Source organism: Hypanus sabinus, chromosome 4 (assembly GCF_030144855.1).
Source record: "Hypanus sabinus isolate sHypSab1 chromosome 4, sHypSab1.hap1, whole genome shotgun sequence".
Lineage (NCBI taxonomy): Eukaryota > Metazoa > Chordata > Chondrichthyes > Myliobatiformes > Dasyatidae > Hypanus > Hypanus sabinus.
In genome coordinates this window covers 9,688,576-9,704,345 of record NC_082709.1, presented here as the reverse complement: position 1 = coordinate 9,704,345, position 15,770 = coordinate 9,688,576, and the positions used below count along the sequence as shown (strand labels likewise).

Here is a 15,770-nt window from a genome sequence, read left to right as displayed (position 1 = left end):
GAATGAGTTCAGCAGTTCACAGAATGAAATGGTGATAGGAATTCTCCATGCCTAAATACTCTTGCAGTGCTCCAGTCATGTGGCAGTGGGAAGTCAATGATAGCAGCAATGTTTGATGACAGGGTGTGGAGATGCAGTGGCCCGGAAAGTCAATATTTGAAAACTCGAAACTGGTAGTTAACAGGGCTAATAATCAGCTCATGTTGGCTTAAGTGCTTGAAAAGTGTGCGGAGACGTAATAAGTGTCCGGGCTTGGGAGTGCTGGAGACAAGTATGTTCTCCAGGTAAACAAAAAGAGAATCTGAGTCTTTTATCACAGAGTCCCCCAGTTGCTGGAAAGTCTGTGCTGTATTTATCACCCTAACAGCATGTGCCGAAACTCAAGCAGGCAAAACAGGATGATGACAGTAGCTTTGGGAATGTCCTCAGTGCACACTAACACCTGATGGTAACCCCTAACTAAGTTCACTTTAGACAAAAATGACCTTTCTGGCTAAATATGCCGTGAGTCTTAACTATGTGGGACCAGGTAATGATTGGGGTTGGTGGCCTCATTAAGGTAGTTGTAATTGCTGCATGGATGGTAACCACCAAAGGGCTTAGGGACCATGTGGAGGGGTGCTGTTCAAGGCTATTCGACCTAGAGGTCATGAGTTAAAGGTGAAAGGTGAAAAGTTCAAGGGGAACATGAGGGGGAACTTCTTCGCTCAGAGGGCTGAGAGTGTGGAATGAGCTGCCAGCTCAAGTGGTGTATGTGAGCTCAATTTCAAAGTTTAAGCAAAGTTTGGATAGGTACGTGGATGGCAGGGTGATGGAGAGCTCTGGTTCTGGTACAAGTTGATAGGATTAGGCAGTTTAAATCGTTTCAGGATGGGCCAAAGGCCTGTTCCTGTTCTACACTTTTCTATGACTCTATGACTTGTGGAGAATGTCAAACATTTCCATGTTACCAAACTCAACCTTCATGCTGGGCAGCTTTTCTGAGCCCAGTCTACGTGCGCGGGCATGGACCATCAAGCCTGCGGCGGAAATGTGGTGCTTATGGTACAGTCCTTATGCTTAGTGACTTTAGTAGAAAATATAGGCTTGGTGAGGTTTGGGAGCTCACCCAGCAGACAAGTGAATCCACATGTGGTGGTACATTCTCTAGACAGAGCTGTTGTAGGGAACTTCCCGGGAGTACTGGGTAATGACACAAAGCCCTTTGCACCCACAACCGGCAGTTCTGAAGATTTATTAACATTCCTTTGGCACACAGGAAATCTGTGCCGAGCAGAGATCTGTCAGCTTTAGCTGGCAGTGTCTAAGCAACTGTGTTGGTCAACATGTCATCGAGTAACTCTGGAACTGTCCGATAGCATCAGGGTCATTAATGTAGGATTTTGTGAATAAATCAGGTGCGAGTCGTTTTACGTGCTTAACAAAGATTGCAGCCCTTTAATTCCATAGTGAACAAACCAAAAGCGTTCACCTTACACAGTCAGCATGCACCAGACACCATCTCTTAAAGTGTACACAACAACGCAATGGTGGCGTTTGTAAATTATGTAGAACAGTTTCTATTATGAACAATATGTGTCATCTGTCACCCATTACATCACCTTACACAGCCCCCCCCACCCCCTGAGTTCACCAAAACCATCTGGAGCTCGTACGATCCACCTGGCTCAAGTCCCATGTCTTTTGGTTGAAGTAACAGCAGGTGCCTCTGGCTTATCCAGGGAAGCGCTGACACACACACGGTCATGTTGTGATGCAGGAGGTATGGTAATAGCACTATCCAGATCTTGGTGGGCCGGTTTAAGGTGATCTACAGAAATACATTCAGGTTTACTCTTCCTATCGACAATAAAAGTCTTTTCACTCTATTCCAAAACATGGAATGGGCCATCATAAGGGGTCTTAAGGAGGTGTTGATGTGCATCATGGTGGACAGCAGTAGCAGCTGGTTGTCTCACTGTCTGGAGGCCTGTGACTAATGCTGTGCACAGGAATCAGTGTTGGGTCCGTTGTTGTTCAGGGATTCCCAAGGTTACCCACCTGCAGCTTCCCCTCACCACTTTTCTTCGACAGTAAGTAGTGGTGCGAGTGGGCGAGGGATGCTGGAGACACAGGCACTGGCTTAGAATGCAGGTTCGTCTGTGTGTGGGCTACCAAATGGTGCCTGTTCCTCAATGTCAGGGCAAGTGTCAGCCTTCAATTGGCAGCCCAGGGGTAAAAGAACCTGATTACTTAGAGAGGAATCTCTGAATAATGTGTGGGAAGTTACTATAATTTCTATGATGAGAAGGATGCTTTAGAAACTTGATATGTATCTATAGAAGTGCTAAAAATATGTGCAGAAACTGGTATAGTCAACACATAAGGCTAAGTCTTCCTTGGCTAGTGATGATACTGCCCAGATGCACTCCTTGCTCCACCAGCATCATGGTAACATCAATAAGGCAATAACAATAACAATAACATCATGGCAGTACTACTGGAAGCACCAGCAGATCCTTTCCTACAAGATGACCTAGGATCAGTTATAACCATATAACCATATAACAATTACAGCACGGAAACAGGACATCTCAGCCCTTCTAGTCTGTGCCGAACGCTTACTCTCACCTAGTCCCACCGACCTGCACTCAGCCCATAACCATCCATTCCCTTCCTGTCCATATATTTATCCAATTTTTTTTTTAAATGACAGTATCGAACCTGCCTCTACCACTTCTACTGGCAGCTTGTTCCACACAGCAGCCACTCTCTGAGTAAAGAAGTTCCCCTTCGTGTTGCCCTTAAACTTTTGCCCCTTAACTCTCAACTTGTGTCCTCTTGTTTGAATCTCTCCTACTCTCAATGGAAAAAGCCTATCTATCCCCCTATTAATTTTAAATATCAAGACCCCCTCAACCTCCTACGCTCCAAAGAATAAAGACCTAACTTGTTCAACCTTTCTCTGTAACTTAGGTGCTGAAACCCAGGTAACATTCTAGTAAATCTCCTCTGTACTCTCTCTAGTTTGTTGACATCTTTCCTATAATTCCTATATAAGGAATTACATAAACTCCTATATAAGGAGTTAGGAATTCAATGAAGCATCAAAGGTTACAAATAAAGAGCACAGAGCTCTGGTAGTTGAAAAGCACAATAAAAGCAGCAGTTCATGTAATACACCAAAAACTCTATTTTCCAGTAGAGTTTCCATGAGCAACTCGCACAAAATGCTGGAGGAACTCAGCAGGTCAGGCAGCACCTACAGAAATCAACAAACACAAGAGATTCTGCAGATGCTGGAAATCCAGAGCAACACACACAGAATAACTCAGCAGGTCATTTCATGTAAGGAAATGAATAAAGAGTCGACATTTCAGGCCGAGAGTCTTCGTCGGGATGGAGAAGAAAAGGGGAAGATACCAGAGTAAAAAGGTGGAGGGAGGTGAAGGGGGCTAGCCAGAAGACTATAGGTGATTTGTGACTGTGGTGGCGGGTCTGGGTGAGTACACGGTCGAGGAGTTGGAGGGCAGCAGAGATCACAGAGGGGGAGCAGTGACAGAGGGTTTCACTGTTTCTATATGTCTTACTGACGTTGCTACAATTCCGCTGGAGGGAGGAGTGCCATCGCTACAAGTCCTTCACCACCAGGACTACATGTGATACCTGAAGCTTCTCTCCTGTCGCTATCCAGCTTCTCAACAAAACTCACTCAGTTGTCATACCCTAACTGGCCCTGCACAACATCAATTACATGGCCTTTCCTGCTCTCCTTGTTCTGTTAATTACATGTTTGCACTTACTTCAGTTTGTTTTTTCACACTTACACATGCGACCTTTGTAACTGTTGATTGCTGACTGCTGATTGCATTATTGTCTTGTAAGTTGTTTGTTGTTGCTGTCCTGTGTTTTATGCTTGGCACTGAACCATAATCAATCCTGGTATGTTTCACATATTGGCAATAAAGTGATTCTGATTCTAATTAAAGGACTAGGTGGCCTACTCTGATGCTAATTGTAGGTATATATGCAAAAATTGCTCTTTGAATCAGCTACAGACCGCTGAGTCTTCTGATCTTATCTTCCTTGTTCTTCGACCAGCTTCTCTTATTAATTTATGCACCACTCTCATTCACTGAGACATTGCAAAAGAACATTTTTTTCTATAAGGAACCATGTCTTGGAGGAATGAGGTTAAACAGAACATACTACTGACAATTGCTAGCTGTGCATATGTTAACATTCTCAAGTATTTTGACTTTGGCAACAACCATGTGATCACATACATCAAGAATGTCAAGTTTTGTAGCCAATCTCTTGTAACAAATTTCAATTATAAGAAACATGTTTTGACTTTCATGATTTGACTTTATTCATGCTGACACAATACAAAGTTTTGTCACAAATTGTAATTAAACTATTTTAACTGTATTTATTATTTACTTTGCTGTTAAGAGAAAATACTTCTGAAAATCATATATCCATGCCATAACCTTCCTTAGTGATTTTATTTTTAAATGATCATTTACAAACACATTAGAGTTTCATGAGCAACATATAATAGTAACAGAGAAAGGTAAGCTCTTCCTGGACATTTTGCACTAACCTTTCTTCAACTGCTCTTGGAAAATTAATGAAAGTGAGAATAGCTTTAGAAAGGTAGAGTTTTAACGGTAGTTAAGAATTTCATCAACTAGAAACTAACAGTTCAGTAAGATTGTCTGAACCATTTTAATCATCAAACCTATTTGCCAAAGAAAATAACATTTCTCCCACATCCAACTATCATAATCTTTCATGAAATAAGTTACACAAATATGTTGGAAACAGTCAAAACTAAAATTGAACTGAAGAACTGGTAATGAAAATGATTTGTATATTAATTTCATTATTGATTTAAAGCACAAAAATCTCTATAGTTCATTATAAAACCATTAAAAGGAGTGTACCTTCTGATAACTGCTATCTTTCACATACTGTCTGTTAATATTTGTGTGAATTAAGCAAGATGACATTCTGATTAAATATTTCACAGAGTATTGATGGAAAAGAACATAAAATATTATCTACACTTTTATTTGCAGATGCTAACTGACTAGTTACAGTTTTCTAATATTTCTCCAGATTATTGAGTAATTTCGTTTGAGTCATCATCTGCGATAATCATAATTCCTGTTTGGATAGCTGTCCCTTTGATGGAATTCACTCAGCTCATTCCACGGTGCCCGACGAGAATAGTTAAACTAAAAGAAGTGACAAATCAGAGTAAAAGAGGTGATGAGTTCTAAAGCAGCAATTTGGGGCAAATATTAACTGTGCTTGAAGGTGTTAACAAAGAATCAGCTTCATTGATCTGTTCATTTCTAACTCTATTTTATGATTATATAAGCTATAAATTAGTATTGCTAAAATTTCTCAAGATTTGTCTTAAAATGTTAAACCATCAATAATACTCTCTGAAATGAACTGTGTAAAGTAACTAGAAAATAACAACAGACAAAGGACATTAAGAAAATACTTTTCCCTATTTATTACTTCAAAATTTTAAAACTTATTTGAGTATTGGTATTCTCAAGTCCTGGCAACTCTTTAGAGAAGTACTTTGCCTCATTAATTTATTCAATTGCAGCATTTCATTTATTTTTGCTAAACATACTTATTATAAATGCTTATTTAAAAATAGCAAGTTGATTTTCGGCATTAAACTTTCATTACTGGCAATACACATATAATGACATTGCACATGAAATAAAATGTATTTATTATTTTTTTAGAAGATATACCAAACGTATTAAATTCTTCAACATGCATGTATAGTATATAACACAGGTATAATGGACGTGAATTAGGAAACATAACATTGTTATGATGCAAATATAATTTGTAACTTTATGAGAGAAATTATCTTTAGGCTTTGCTCAAGGAAGTGTTCAACTTTACCTGATTAGAATCACTTTGAAAATAATTTGATGATCCGTTTGTAAGATTTCCCAGACCTATTCTGGGAATCTTGCTTGGAAACTGAGAATTGCCACGACTTTCTGACGACATGGAGCCCAATATTGGTTGTTCTTGTTCATCAGGTTCATTCCGCCTTAGTCTGCAACAGTGGCAGTGCATAGATATTAAAAAGTGTTGGTTTGAAAATTATTTCCAAATACATTGACCATGTATAGCTTGTTTTAATGCATAAATATTTGTTTTCATATTTTGTACTGGCATAGATAGAGACATACAGCTCGCCATGGTCATGCTGAGCATCAAGTACTTATCTATACCAATCAAGGATCAACTTTATTCACTATAAACATTTACACGGACAATATTAGGAATGTGCTGTGTGTGTTGGCATTACATGCAACAAATAATAATTCAACAGTCATAAAGAAGAAAGAATTATATAAAAATAAAGATAGAGGTACGGGTGTGGCATAAACTGCAATCCCTTTACCAGCTCTTGATCCATGGCCTATCATGCCTTGTTTGTTATTGCTGTGACAGCCTGTGCCTCTGACACCTGACAGGCAGTGTTTCAGACTTTGATCACTGCCTGAATGAAAAATTCTTTCTCAACTCTATTCTAGCTTTTTACTGTTCTTCTTAAAGCAATGGCCACTGTCCTTATACATCACTGCCAAGGAGAGAGGTTTCTTCTATCTATTCTATTCTATTCGATAGAGTGATCTAGTGCTTTGCTGCCTCTCAGGTGTTCTGAGGCTTCAAGCGAAATGTGCCATCTCAAAGCCAAGAGTCCTGGAGATGGGACCCAAGCTCCATTACTCGTCAATTAATGCGCCGAGCAAGATTGAAATCATCAAGGTGACTGTGGATGGTGTTTATCACCATCTACCAGCCTCTCACTCACTACTGCCAGAGGAAGGTGTCTGAGTGTGATGATCTCTCTCTCCCTCTCTGTCACTGCTCTCGAAGGAAGGTCCCTGTGATTAACTGGCCTCTCTCTCCCTCGATGCTATCGGAGGACAGTGCCAGATTCTGGGTCATGGGCAATGCTTAATTGATGCTCTTTGGGGATTGGACTCTGTAGTTCACGTTATGATGTGTTTCTCATTTCTGGTTGTTACATTTTTTTGTTGCTAATTTGGGTGACTTTGAATCGGGGTGGTCTGCAGGTAATGAACACTGAGCTGTCCTGAACATGCCTGAACACGTCCAATTTTGTTCTTTTATATTCTGTATTTTCGATCTTTTTTTTTGTTGCTAGTTGCACGATTTGTTTTTTTTTTGTGTGTGAGGTAGGAATTGATATTTTTCTGTCAATAAGTTCCATGGTTTTCTTTATTGTGTGGCTGTCTGTGGGGAAGATGAATCTCAGGGTTGTATACTGCATACCTCCTTTGATAATAAATGTACTTTGAATCTTTGAATCTTGAATCTATTTATTCCTCTCATAGTGTTTTATGCCTCTATCAGATGCCCCCTCAGTCCTCTCTACTCCTAGAAAAACAAAGCCTGCCTATTTAGTCTCTTCTCGTAACTGAGATGTTCCATCTAGGGCAGCACCGTAGCGAATCTCCCCTGGATTTCATCAGTGCAGACGTGCCCTTCCCATAATGTGGAATCCAGAACTTGAACAGTACTGAAGATGTAGCCATATTAAATTTGCTGAGTTCTCATCTCCTGGACCCTCACTTGTGGTCTGTGAAGATTTAAAAATCTCTTGTTAGGGACTCAGGATTCTCCTCCCTTGCCTTCAAATCAGTTTAGAATTTATGTCATCTGCCTATGGGAATTTATCCACTGCGATGTCTAAAAGGTTTTGGCCTATTACCTCTTCTCACCTGCCTACCATCTTTCTCTGGTTCCCCCCCCCCCCCCCCCCCCCCCACGGTCCACTCTCCTCTCCTATCAGATTCCTTCCTCTCCCGCCATTTACCTTTCCCACCCACCTGTCTTCACCGATCACCTTCCAGCTAGCCTCCTTCCCTTCACTCCATCTTCCCCCTTCCCTTCCAGTCCTGAAGAAGAGTCTCAGCCTGAAGCATTGACTCCTTTTTCATTTACATAGATGTTGCCTGACTTGTGAGATCCCCCTGCATTTTGTGTGTGTGTTGATCTACAACATTGCCCTCACTATTGAGTCTCCTTCCATTATTGGTAGAAGCTTTTAACATTATGACAGGCATACAGTAGATAGAGCATACAGCCAGTACTTATTTCCCAGTGTCGCAATGTCTAATATGAGAGGTAGGCAATTCATGTAAGAAGGGTTAAGTTCAATGATGTGCGAGACAGGTTTCTTTACACAGTGAATATGCAGAGAATGCAGGGTTGACATTTTTATAGCCTAATTAATTCAACACAACACCATTGAAAGCATGGCAATGCCTAACTTTCTTAGAAGTTTGTGAAGATTTGGTATGTCATCTAAGACTTTGACAAACTTCTACAGGTCTGTAGGTGAGAGTATGTTGTCTGGTTGCATCACAGCCTGGTCTGGAAACACCAATGCCCTTGTTTGTAAAGGAGCTGCCATGGCCCAGTCCATTACAGCTAAGGCACTCCCCACCACTGAGCACATCTACATAGAGCGTAGTCGCAGGAAAGCAGCATCCATCATCAAAGACCACCATCACCCAGGTCATGCTTTCTTCTTGCTGTTGCCATCAGGAAAAAGGTACAGGGGCCTCAGGATTTTTATCACCAGGAGCAGGGACAGTTATTACCCCTCAACCATTAGGCTCTGGAACCAAAGGGGATAACGTCACTCAATTTCACTTGCACCATCATTGAAATGTTCCCACAACCTATGGACTCACTTTCAAGGGCTCTTCGTCTTATGTTCTCAATATTTATTGCTTATTTATTTATTATTATTGTTTCCAATGCCTTCTTCCTGATGGCAGCAGCATGAAGAGAGCATGTCCTGGCTGGTGGGGGTTCCTGATGTTGAATGTGCTTTCTTGCGACAGTACTTCATGTAGATGTCCTCCGTGGTGGGGAGGGCTTTAACCATGATGGGCTTGTCCATATCCACTTCTGAATTCAGTGATCAAGGAGGAGGTCAGATCTGCAGTTCATATCTAACTTCTGCATTCCAATGCATTGTCACGAAAGTCAGGAGCAATTTGGCCTTTTGCAAATTTGCTAGCAAACGGTTCTGCGTGGACTGCTGTCTGAAAACCAGTATGATCTCTCCTGTTGAGGTACCCTTTACATTCAAATATTACTAGTGTTTCTGTTTATTTTTCAGTAGTATACTGTTTCTACCTGTTCCAGGAAGGAAACTATGGTAAACATGGGAAAGACTGCAGATGCTAGAATTCCAGAACAGCACACACAAAATGCTGGAGGAACTCAGCAAGTCAGGTGCATCTATGGAAATGAATAAACTGTCAAAGTTTTAGGCCAAGATCCTTCTTCAGGACAGGAAAGGAAGGGGGAAGACAACAGAATAAAAAGAGGGAGGAAGGGAAGGTGACAGGTGAAACCAGGTGGGTAAAGGGTTGGAGAGAAAGGAATCTGAGTGGGCTATAGGAGAAAGGGAAGAAGGAAATGACCCAGGGGGAAGTTATAGGCAGGTGAGAAGAGATAAGAAGCCAGAGTGGGGAATAGAGGAAGAGGGGATGGGAGAGGGGGGCATCTTTTTACCAGAAAGAGAAATCAATGTTCATGACATCAGGTTTGAGGCTACCCAGATGGAATATAGGGTGTTGCTCCTCTACCCTGAGGGTGGCTTTATCTTGGCACAAGAGGAGGCCATGGACAGGCATGTCGGTCTTGGCACAAGAGGAGGTCATGACAATAGGGGAAACTATGGTTTTGCTTTGACCAAGTACTGTAACTTATAAGCTGCTTCTTTTTCCATCTGCTAAAAGTGGGTTTTTAAAACATTCATTCATGACTTCGCCCAACATGACATTTATTAGTGTTAATATTCACCCTAATTTTACTGGTCCTTTAACACGAACTACTTTAAAAGCAATTACACTAAGTGTCACAATTTTCTGCAAATACTGGTCAATGTACTTTAATAATTTTTGCATTATTCATTTACAGAATCTTCCCCTTTCAATTAATGAAGTATTTTTAGATCAAAACATGTAAATAATATTACCTCACACAAAGATAGATAAGCACGATTCCCAGAATCAGAATCACAACTCCACATACAACTCCTGTCACTAAAATGGCGATTTGATATCCTGCAAAAAGACAGAGTTTTCAAAGTAAATGTCAAATCAGCTGCAGTACTGACTAAGTATTTATCAGTTTGAACCCCTTTACCATTGTAAAAGCCTGTATGTTGAATTATAAAATGCAAAAACATGAAATATGACATATTGGATTTGAGCTGGTTCTCCCAGAATTACTACATTCCTACAATGTTCCAAGACACGTGACAAATAATCTGTCTGCAAATTATTCATTTCATTTATTTATTTACTGATTGAGGTACAGCCTGGAACAAGCCCTTTCTGCCCTTCATGCCACACCACCCAGCGATCCCCAACTTAACCCCAGCCTAAGCATGGGACAATCTCCAGTGACCAATTACCCTACCAACCGGTAAATCTTTGGACGGTGGGTAGAAACCAGAAGACTTGGAAGAAACCCACTTGGTCACAGGGAAAACATACAAACTCCTTACAGGCAGCAGAGGAAATTGAACCCAGGTCACCTGTACTGTAAAACATTGTGCTAACCGCTATATGATTGAAAATAAACTAAAAACATCCCTAATCAGTTCCAAAGAAAGATCATGGAGCTGAAACATTAATTCTCCCTCTTAATGCTGTCTGACCTGCTAAGTATTTTCAATATTCTCTGTTTTATTAACTACCTGTTTGACAGGTAGTAGACAGTTCAGTTTGAAAGTCACAGGCTAATGTCTGTGGACAATACGTGTTAACTTTGTCATAGCATTGGATGACAGCGTTATAAGTTTTGTCTTTCATAGAAAATGAAATTACGAAAGTTATTTTCCCCTCAAATATTGAAAAACAGCTTTCCACGCCAATCTAAACTTCCAGCACTAACAAAATGCTGGTGGAACACAGCAGGCCAGGCAGCTGAGACCCTTTGTCAGGACTAAATGAAAGGAAAAATTTCCTTTCAGTTAATCCTGATGAAGGGTCTTGGCCTGAAATGTCGACAGTGCTTCTCCCTATAGATGCTGCCTGGCCTGCTGTGTTCCACCAGCATTTTGTGTGTATTGTTTGAATTTCCAGCATCTGCAGATTTCCTCATGTTTCCAGCACTAATCTGTGATCTTGCAGGTCATGCTCTCAATTACCCATCAAAGTACTCTTTTTAGAAGTAATGAAGATTTCTGCCTTTACATTCCTGACAGGCAGCATGTACCAAACTGCTTCCACTTTCCTGCTGAAAACAAAATCCTCATCGCTCTTCTAGTCTTTCTGCTAATTGCTTTAAGTTATTTTTTGATCCCTCAACTACTAGTCCTTTGTATTTACTCTTTTTAGGCCTTTTATAATTTTAGGCACTCGGTAGTTTTTCCTTTGTTCCGAAGAAAACAATCCCAGTCTCTCCATAGCAAAAACTATAAAGTCTGAATCTGAAATTAAATAAAAAGATATGCTGGAAATAGTTGAGTTGAAGCATTAACTCTGTTACTTTTCCCACAGATACTGCCTAAGCCTCTGAGTGGCTCTAGCATTTTTTCTCTTTATTCCTGTTCAACTTAACCAAATAAATCTGGAGCTGGCAGCATCCTGGAAATCTTCTCAACATCTTCAATCACAATTGCACTGCAACCTGGTGATGAGGGTTGTACACAATACTCAAGATACAGCTTAGCAGGAATTGAATATAGAAGCATAGAAAACCGACAGCACAATACAGGCCCTTTGGCCTACAATGCTGTGCTGAACTTGTCCTTACCTTAGAACTACCTAGGCTTACCCACAGCCCTCTATCTTTCTAAGCTCCATGTACCTATCCAGGAGTCTCTTAAAAGATCCTATTGTTTCTGCCTCCACCACTGCTGCTGGCAGCCCATTCCACACATTCACCACTCTCTGCGTAAAAAACTTACCCCTGACATCTCCTCTGTATCTACTTCCAAGCACCTTAAAACTGTGCCCTCCTGTGCTAGCCATTTCAGCCCTGGGAAAAAGCCTCTGACTATCCACATGATCAATGCCTCTCATTATCTTGTACACCTCTATCAGGTACGCCTTTCATAATTCTAAAATAATACCCCTGCTTTTATAATTTATAGTAAAGGAAATCAGGTCTATGCCTTTTTAACCACACATTTTTGTTTTTAATTTTCAGGCTCAACAGATCAAATGGCCTAATTCTGCTCTATATCTTATGGTCTTTTGGTCGTAAATTCCTTTGTAGCTCCCTACATATCAATATTATCTCATTCAGTGTCTTTGTCTTGTTGCATTCCTCCAAAAGTATTACTTCCCAGGATTCAACTTTAGTTGCTATTAGACCTGGGATTTAACACCTCCTTTTGCAACCGGAACCTTGACTTTTTACTAACAGACTGCAATCAGTCAGGATGGACAGCAACAAGTCCACCATGATTATTCCCAGCACTGGTGCTTTACAAGCCCTCTCTATACACTCACAACTGTGTGGCCAGATTCTGCCCTAACTCCATTTACAAGTTTGCAGTTGTCTTTGCTGTGGGCTGAATATCACTGATGAGTCAGACTATAGAAAGGCCTGGTGGAATGGTGTCTTGACAATAGTCTTTCTCTCAATGTCAGCAAAAAAAGAGAAAACCTAGTTATTGGCTTCAGCACATGTTGCTGAGGTCAAGGGGGTTGAGAACTTAACTTCCTCAGAATAAACATCACCACCAGCCTTTCCTGGTCCAATCATATACATAAATGCCACAGCCAGTGAAGATCACCAGCACTTCTATTTCCTCAGGAGGCTAAAGAAATTTGGCATGTTCCCTTTGAAGCTCACCAATTTTGTTGATGTACCATAGAAAACATCCTATCTGGATGTACCGCGGCTTGCTATGGCAGCTGCTCTACATGTGACCACACGGAACTGCTGAGAGTTGTGGACACAGCTCAGCATCTCCCTTGCATGGATTCTGTCTACACCTGTCACTGCCTCAGTAAAGCAGCCAACATAATCAAAGACCCACCAACCCTGGACATTCCCTCTTCTCCTGCCTCCCATCAGGCAGATGATACAAAAGCACAAAAGCTTCTATGCCACTGTTATAATGAATGGTCCCCTCAGATGGTTAGACTCCTGACCTCACAATCTATCTTGTTATGACCTTGCACTTTACTGTCTCCCTGCACTGCACTTTCCCTGTAATTATAAAACTTTGATCAATATTTTATTGTTTTACCTCATACTACTTCAAAGCAGTGTTGCAGTGGATCAATCTGTATGCACGGTATACAAGACAAGCTTTCCACTGTATCTCGATACATGTGATAATATTAAATCAACTCACTGACTGACCAGACAAACTAGATCTTTTTGAAGCTGTTTTTTTCTCCTCTCTCTCAACCACTTTTGAAAGATTATCTGAAAATTATGCCATTATGAAACACTAAAATCCCCAAAATCCCAATAATTAGGTACAGAACAGAATACTTTGCATTATGCATTAATACAAAAAATTTCTCATGCAGCAACCCTACAAATTGCTTTAATGAATATTCCTTTTGGTTTGGTTGAGTTGTTCTCCAATCTTGGCAATCCATTTGCAAAAATTTCATCACCATATGAACGCTTCTAAATTGATTGCCAAGATCAGAGAACAACTCAACCCAACCATCAACCACCTGAGCTATAAATTTTCCAAGTTATTTCCCTGATTCCTTTACTTAATGAGAAAGCACTGTCCTGATTTGTTAATAAGAGAATAATAATAATAATAATAATATGAAGAAGAAGAAGAAGAAGAAGAGAATCCTCTTAAATTCATAACATTGAAACTATTAATTTTAGTTCTTACCATCTTCACAGTTTATTCCATTGTAACCAAAAGGGCAACTAAATTTAAGAAAAGAAGTATTAATTGACATTGTAATGAAAATATAATACTTCAATTGATTAATCTTTGCAACAAATTAAACTTTGAAAACAATTAATGAGCTAAGTTTAAAAGAATCATGTTCCCATATGAATCTGTCACTCTATGGACTTCAAGCAGATATTGACTGTAATGTTTTGCAGGCAATTCATTCATATAACCATATAACAATTACAGCATGGAAACAGGCCATCTCGGCCCTTCTAGTCCGTGCCGAATGCTTACTCTCACCTAGTCCCACCTACCTGCACTCAGCCCATAACCCTCCATTCCTTTCTTGTCCATATATCTATCCAATTTTTTAAAAATGACAAAATCGAACCTGCCTCTACCATTTCTACTGGAAGCTCGTTCCACACAGCTACCACTGAGAAAAAAAGCTCCCCCTCATGTTACCCCTAAACTTTTGCCTCTTAACTCTCAACTCGTATCCTCTTGTTTGAATCTCCCCTACTCTCAATGGAAAAAAGCCTATCCACATCAACTCTATCTATCCCACTCATAATTTTAAATACCTCTATCAAGTCCCCCCTCAACCTTCTATGCTCCAAAAAATAAAGACCTAACTTGTTCAACCTTTCCCTGTAACTTAGGTGCTGAAACCCAGGTAACATTCTGGTAAGTCTTCTCTGCACTCTCTCTATTTTGTTGACATCTTTCCTATAATTCGGTGACCAGAACTGTACACAATACTCCAAATTCGGCCTCACCAATGCCTTGTACAATTTTAACATTACATCCCAACTCCTATACTCAATGCCCTGATTTATAAAGGCCAGCATACCAAAAGCTTTCTTCACTAACCTATCCACATGAGATTCCACCTTCAGGAAATTATGCACCATTATTCCTAGATCACTCTGTTCTACTGCATTCCTCAATGCCTTACCATTTACCATGTATAACCTATTTTGATTATTCCTACCAAAATGTAGCACCTCACACTCACCTCACATTCACAGAGGCGAATGAATATAATATGAATATTATTACCTCCACCCTCTTCTCCAAGTCACACACTACCCTGAGCTGGACATGTATCACACACAAAATGCTGGAGAAACTCACCAGGTCCAGCAGTATCAATGCAGGGGAATAAAGAGACAACATTTCAGGCTGAGATGATGAGTGATGGAGGGTCTTGGCCCAAAACATTGACTGTTTATTGCTCTCTGTAGGTGCTGCCTGACCTGCTGAGTTCCTCCAACATTTTCTGTGTATTTTACTCTGGATTTCCAGCATCTAACAGCATCTCTTGTGTTCTGGATATATGTCAGCTTTTTCTAGGGAACACAGGCTAACATTCCGGAATTCCCCACCTAACAAGTACGTGATCACTGAAAGAATGGGTGCAACTTACATTAAGTACTCAGAGAAATTAAACACAGGCAATAAAGAGCATCACTGGTATTTCCCACACATGAGAAACAAGACAAAAGACTGACATAAGTGAAGAAATCTGTGTGCAAGACCAGTAGATATGCCATTATGGTGATGCTAGCAAATAAATTAAGGAGATTGGCACTCACTCAATGCCTCAAAGTAATGTTATGTGTGAGAGCACAATGAGAGAATTTTAAAAAACCACAAGAATAAATAGTCTTAAAATAGTAACTAGATTATATAGTTTACTATGTGTGTGAATGAGCAGTAATTGATTGGCCAAGAAATGTTATTGTAGAAGCATTGAACCAAGGATATGGTTGCAGTAGCTTAAAAAAACCTAAATATTTTTCAGGCTTAACCTGATCTGACTCATGAATAATTCAGGTTTTTGAGGCCACTCTAG

General features: G+C 40.3%; 1 protein-coding gene across 4 annotated transcripts in view; it reads right to left on the bottom strand.

Annotated features, from left to right (window-relative positions):
• Window positions 1–4,326: 4,326 nt before the first annotated feature.
• The window catches only part of LOC132392476 (mucin-13-like), a 115,142-nt gene continuing 103,698 nt past the window's right edge, over window positions 4,327–15,770 (bottom strand). For all 4 annotated transcript variants that reach the window (XM_059966367.1, XM_059966370.1, XM_059966368.1 and 1 more), the window contains 4 exons: window positions 13,904–13,941; window positions 10,055–10,142; window positions 5,920–6,079; window positions 4,327–5,222 (listed from right to left, as the gene is read on the bottom strand). In XM_059966367.1, the coding sequence (XP_059822350.1) occupies window positions 5,130–5,222; window positions 5,920–6,079; window positions 10,055–10,142; window positions 13,904–13,941 (379 nt within the window). In that variant the 3' untranslated portion in view covers window positions 4,327–5,129. The remainder of the gene's footprint in view (window positions 5,223–5,919; window positions 6,080–10,054; window positions 10,143–13,903; window positions 13,942–15,770) is intronic.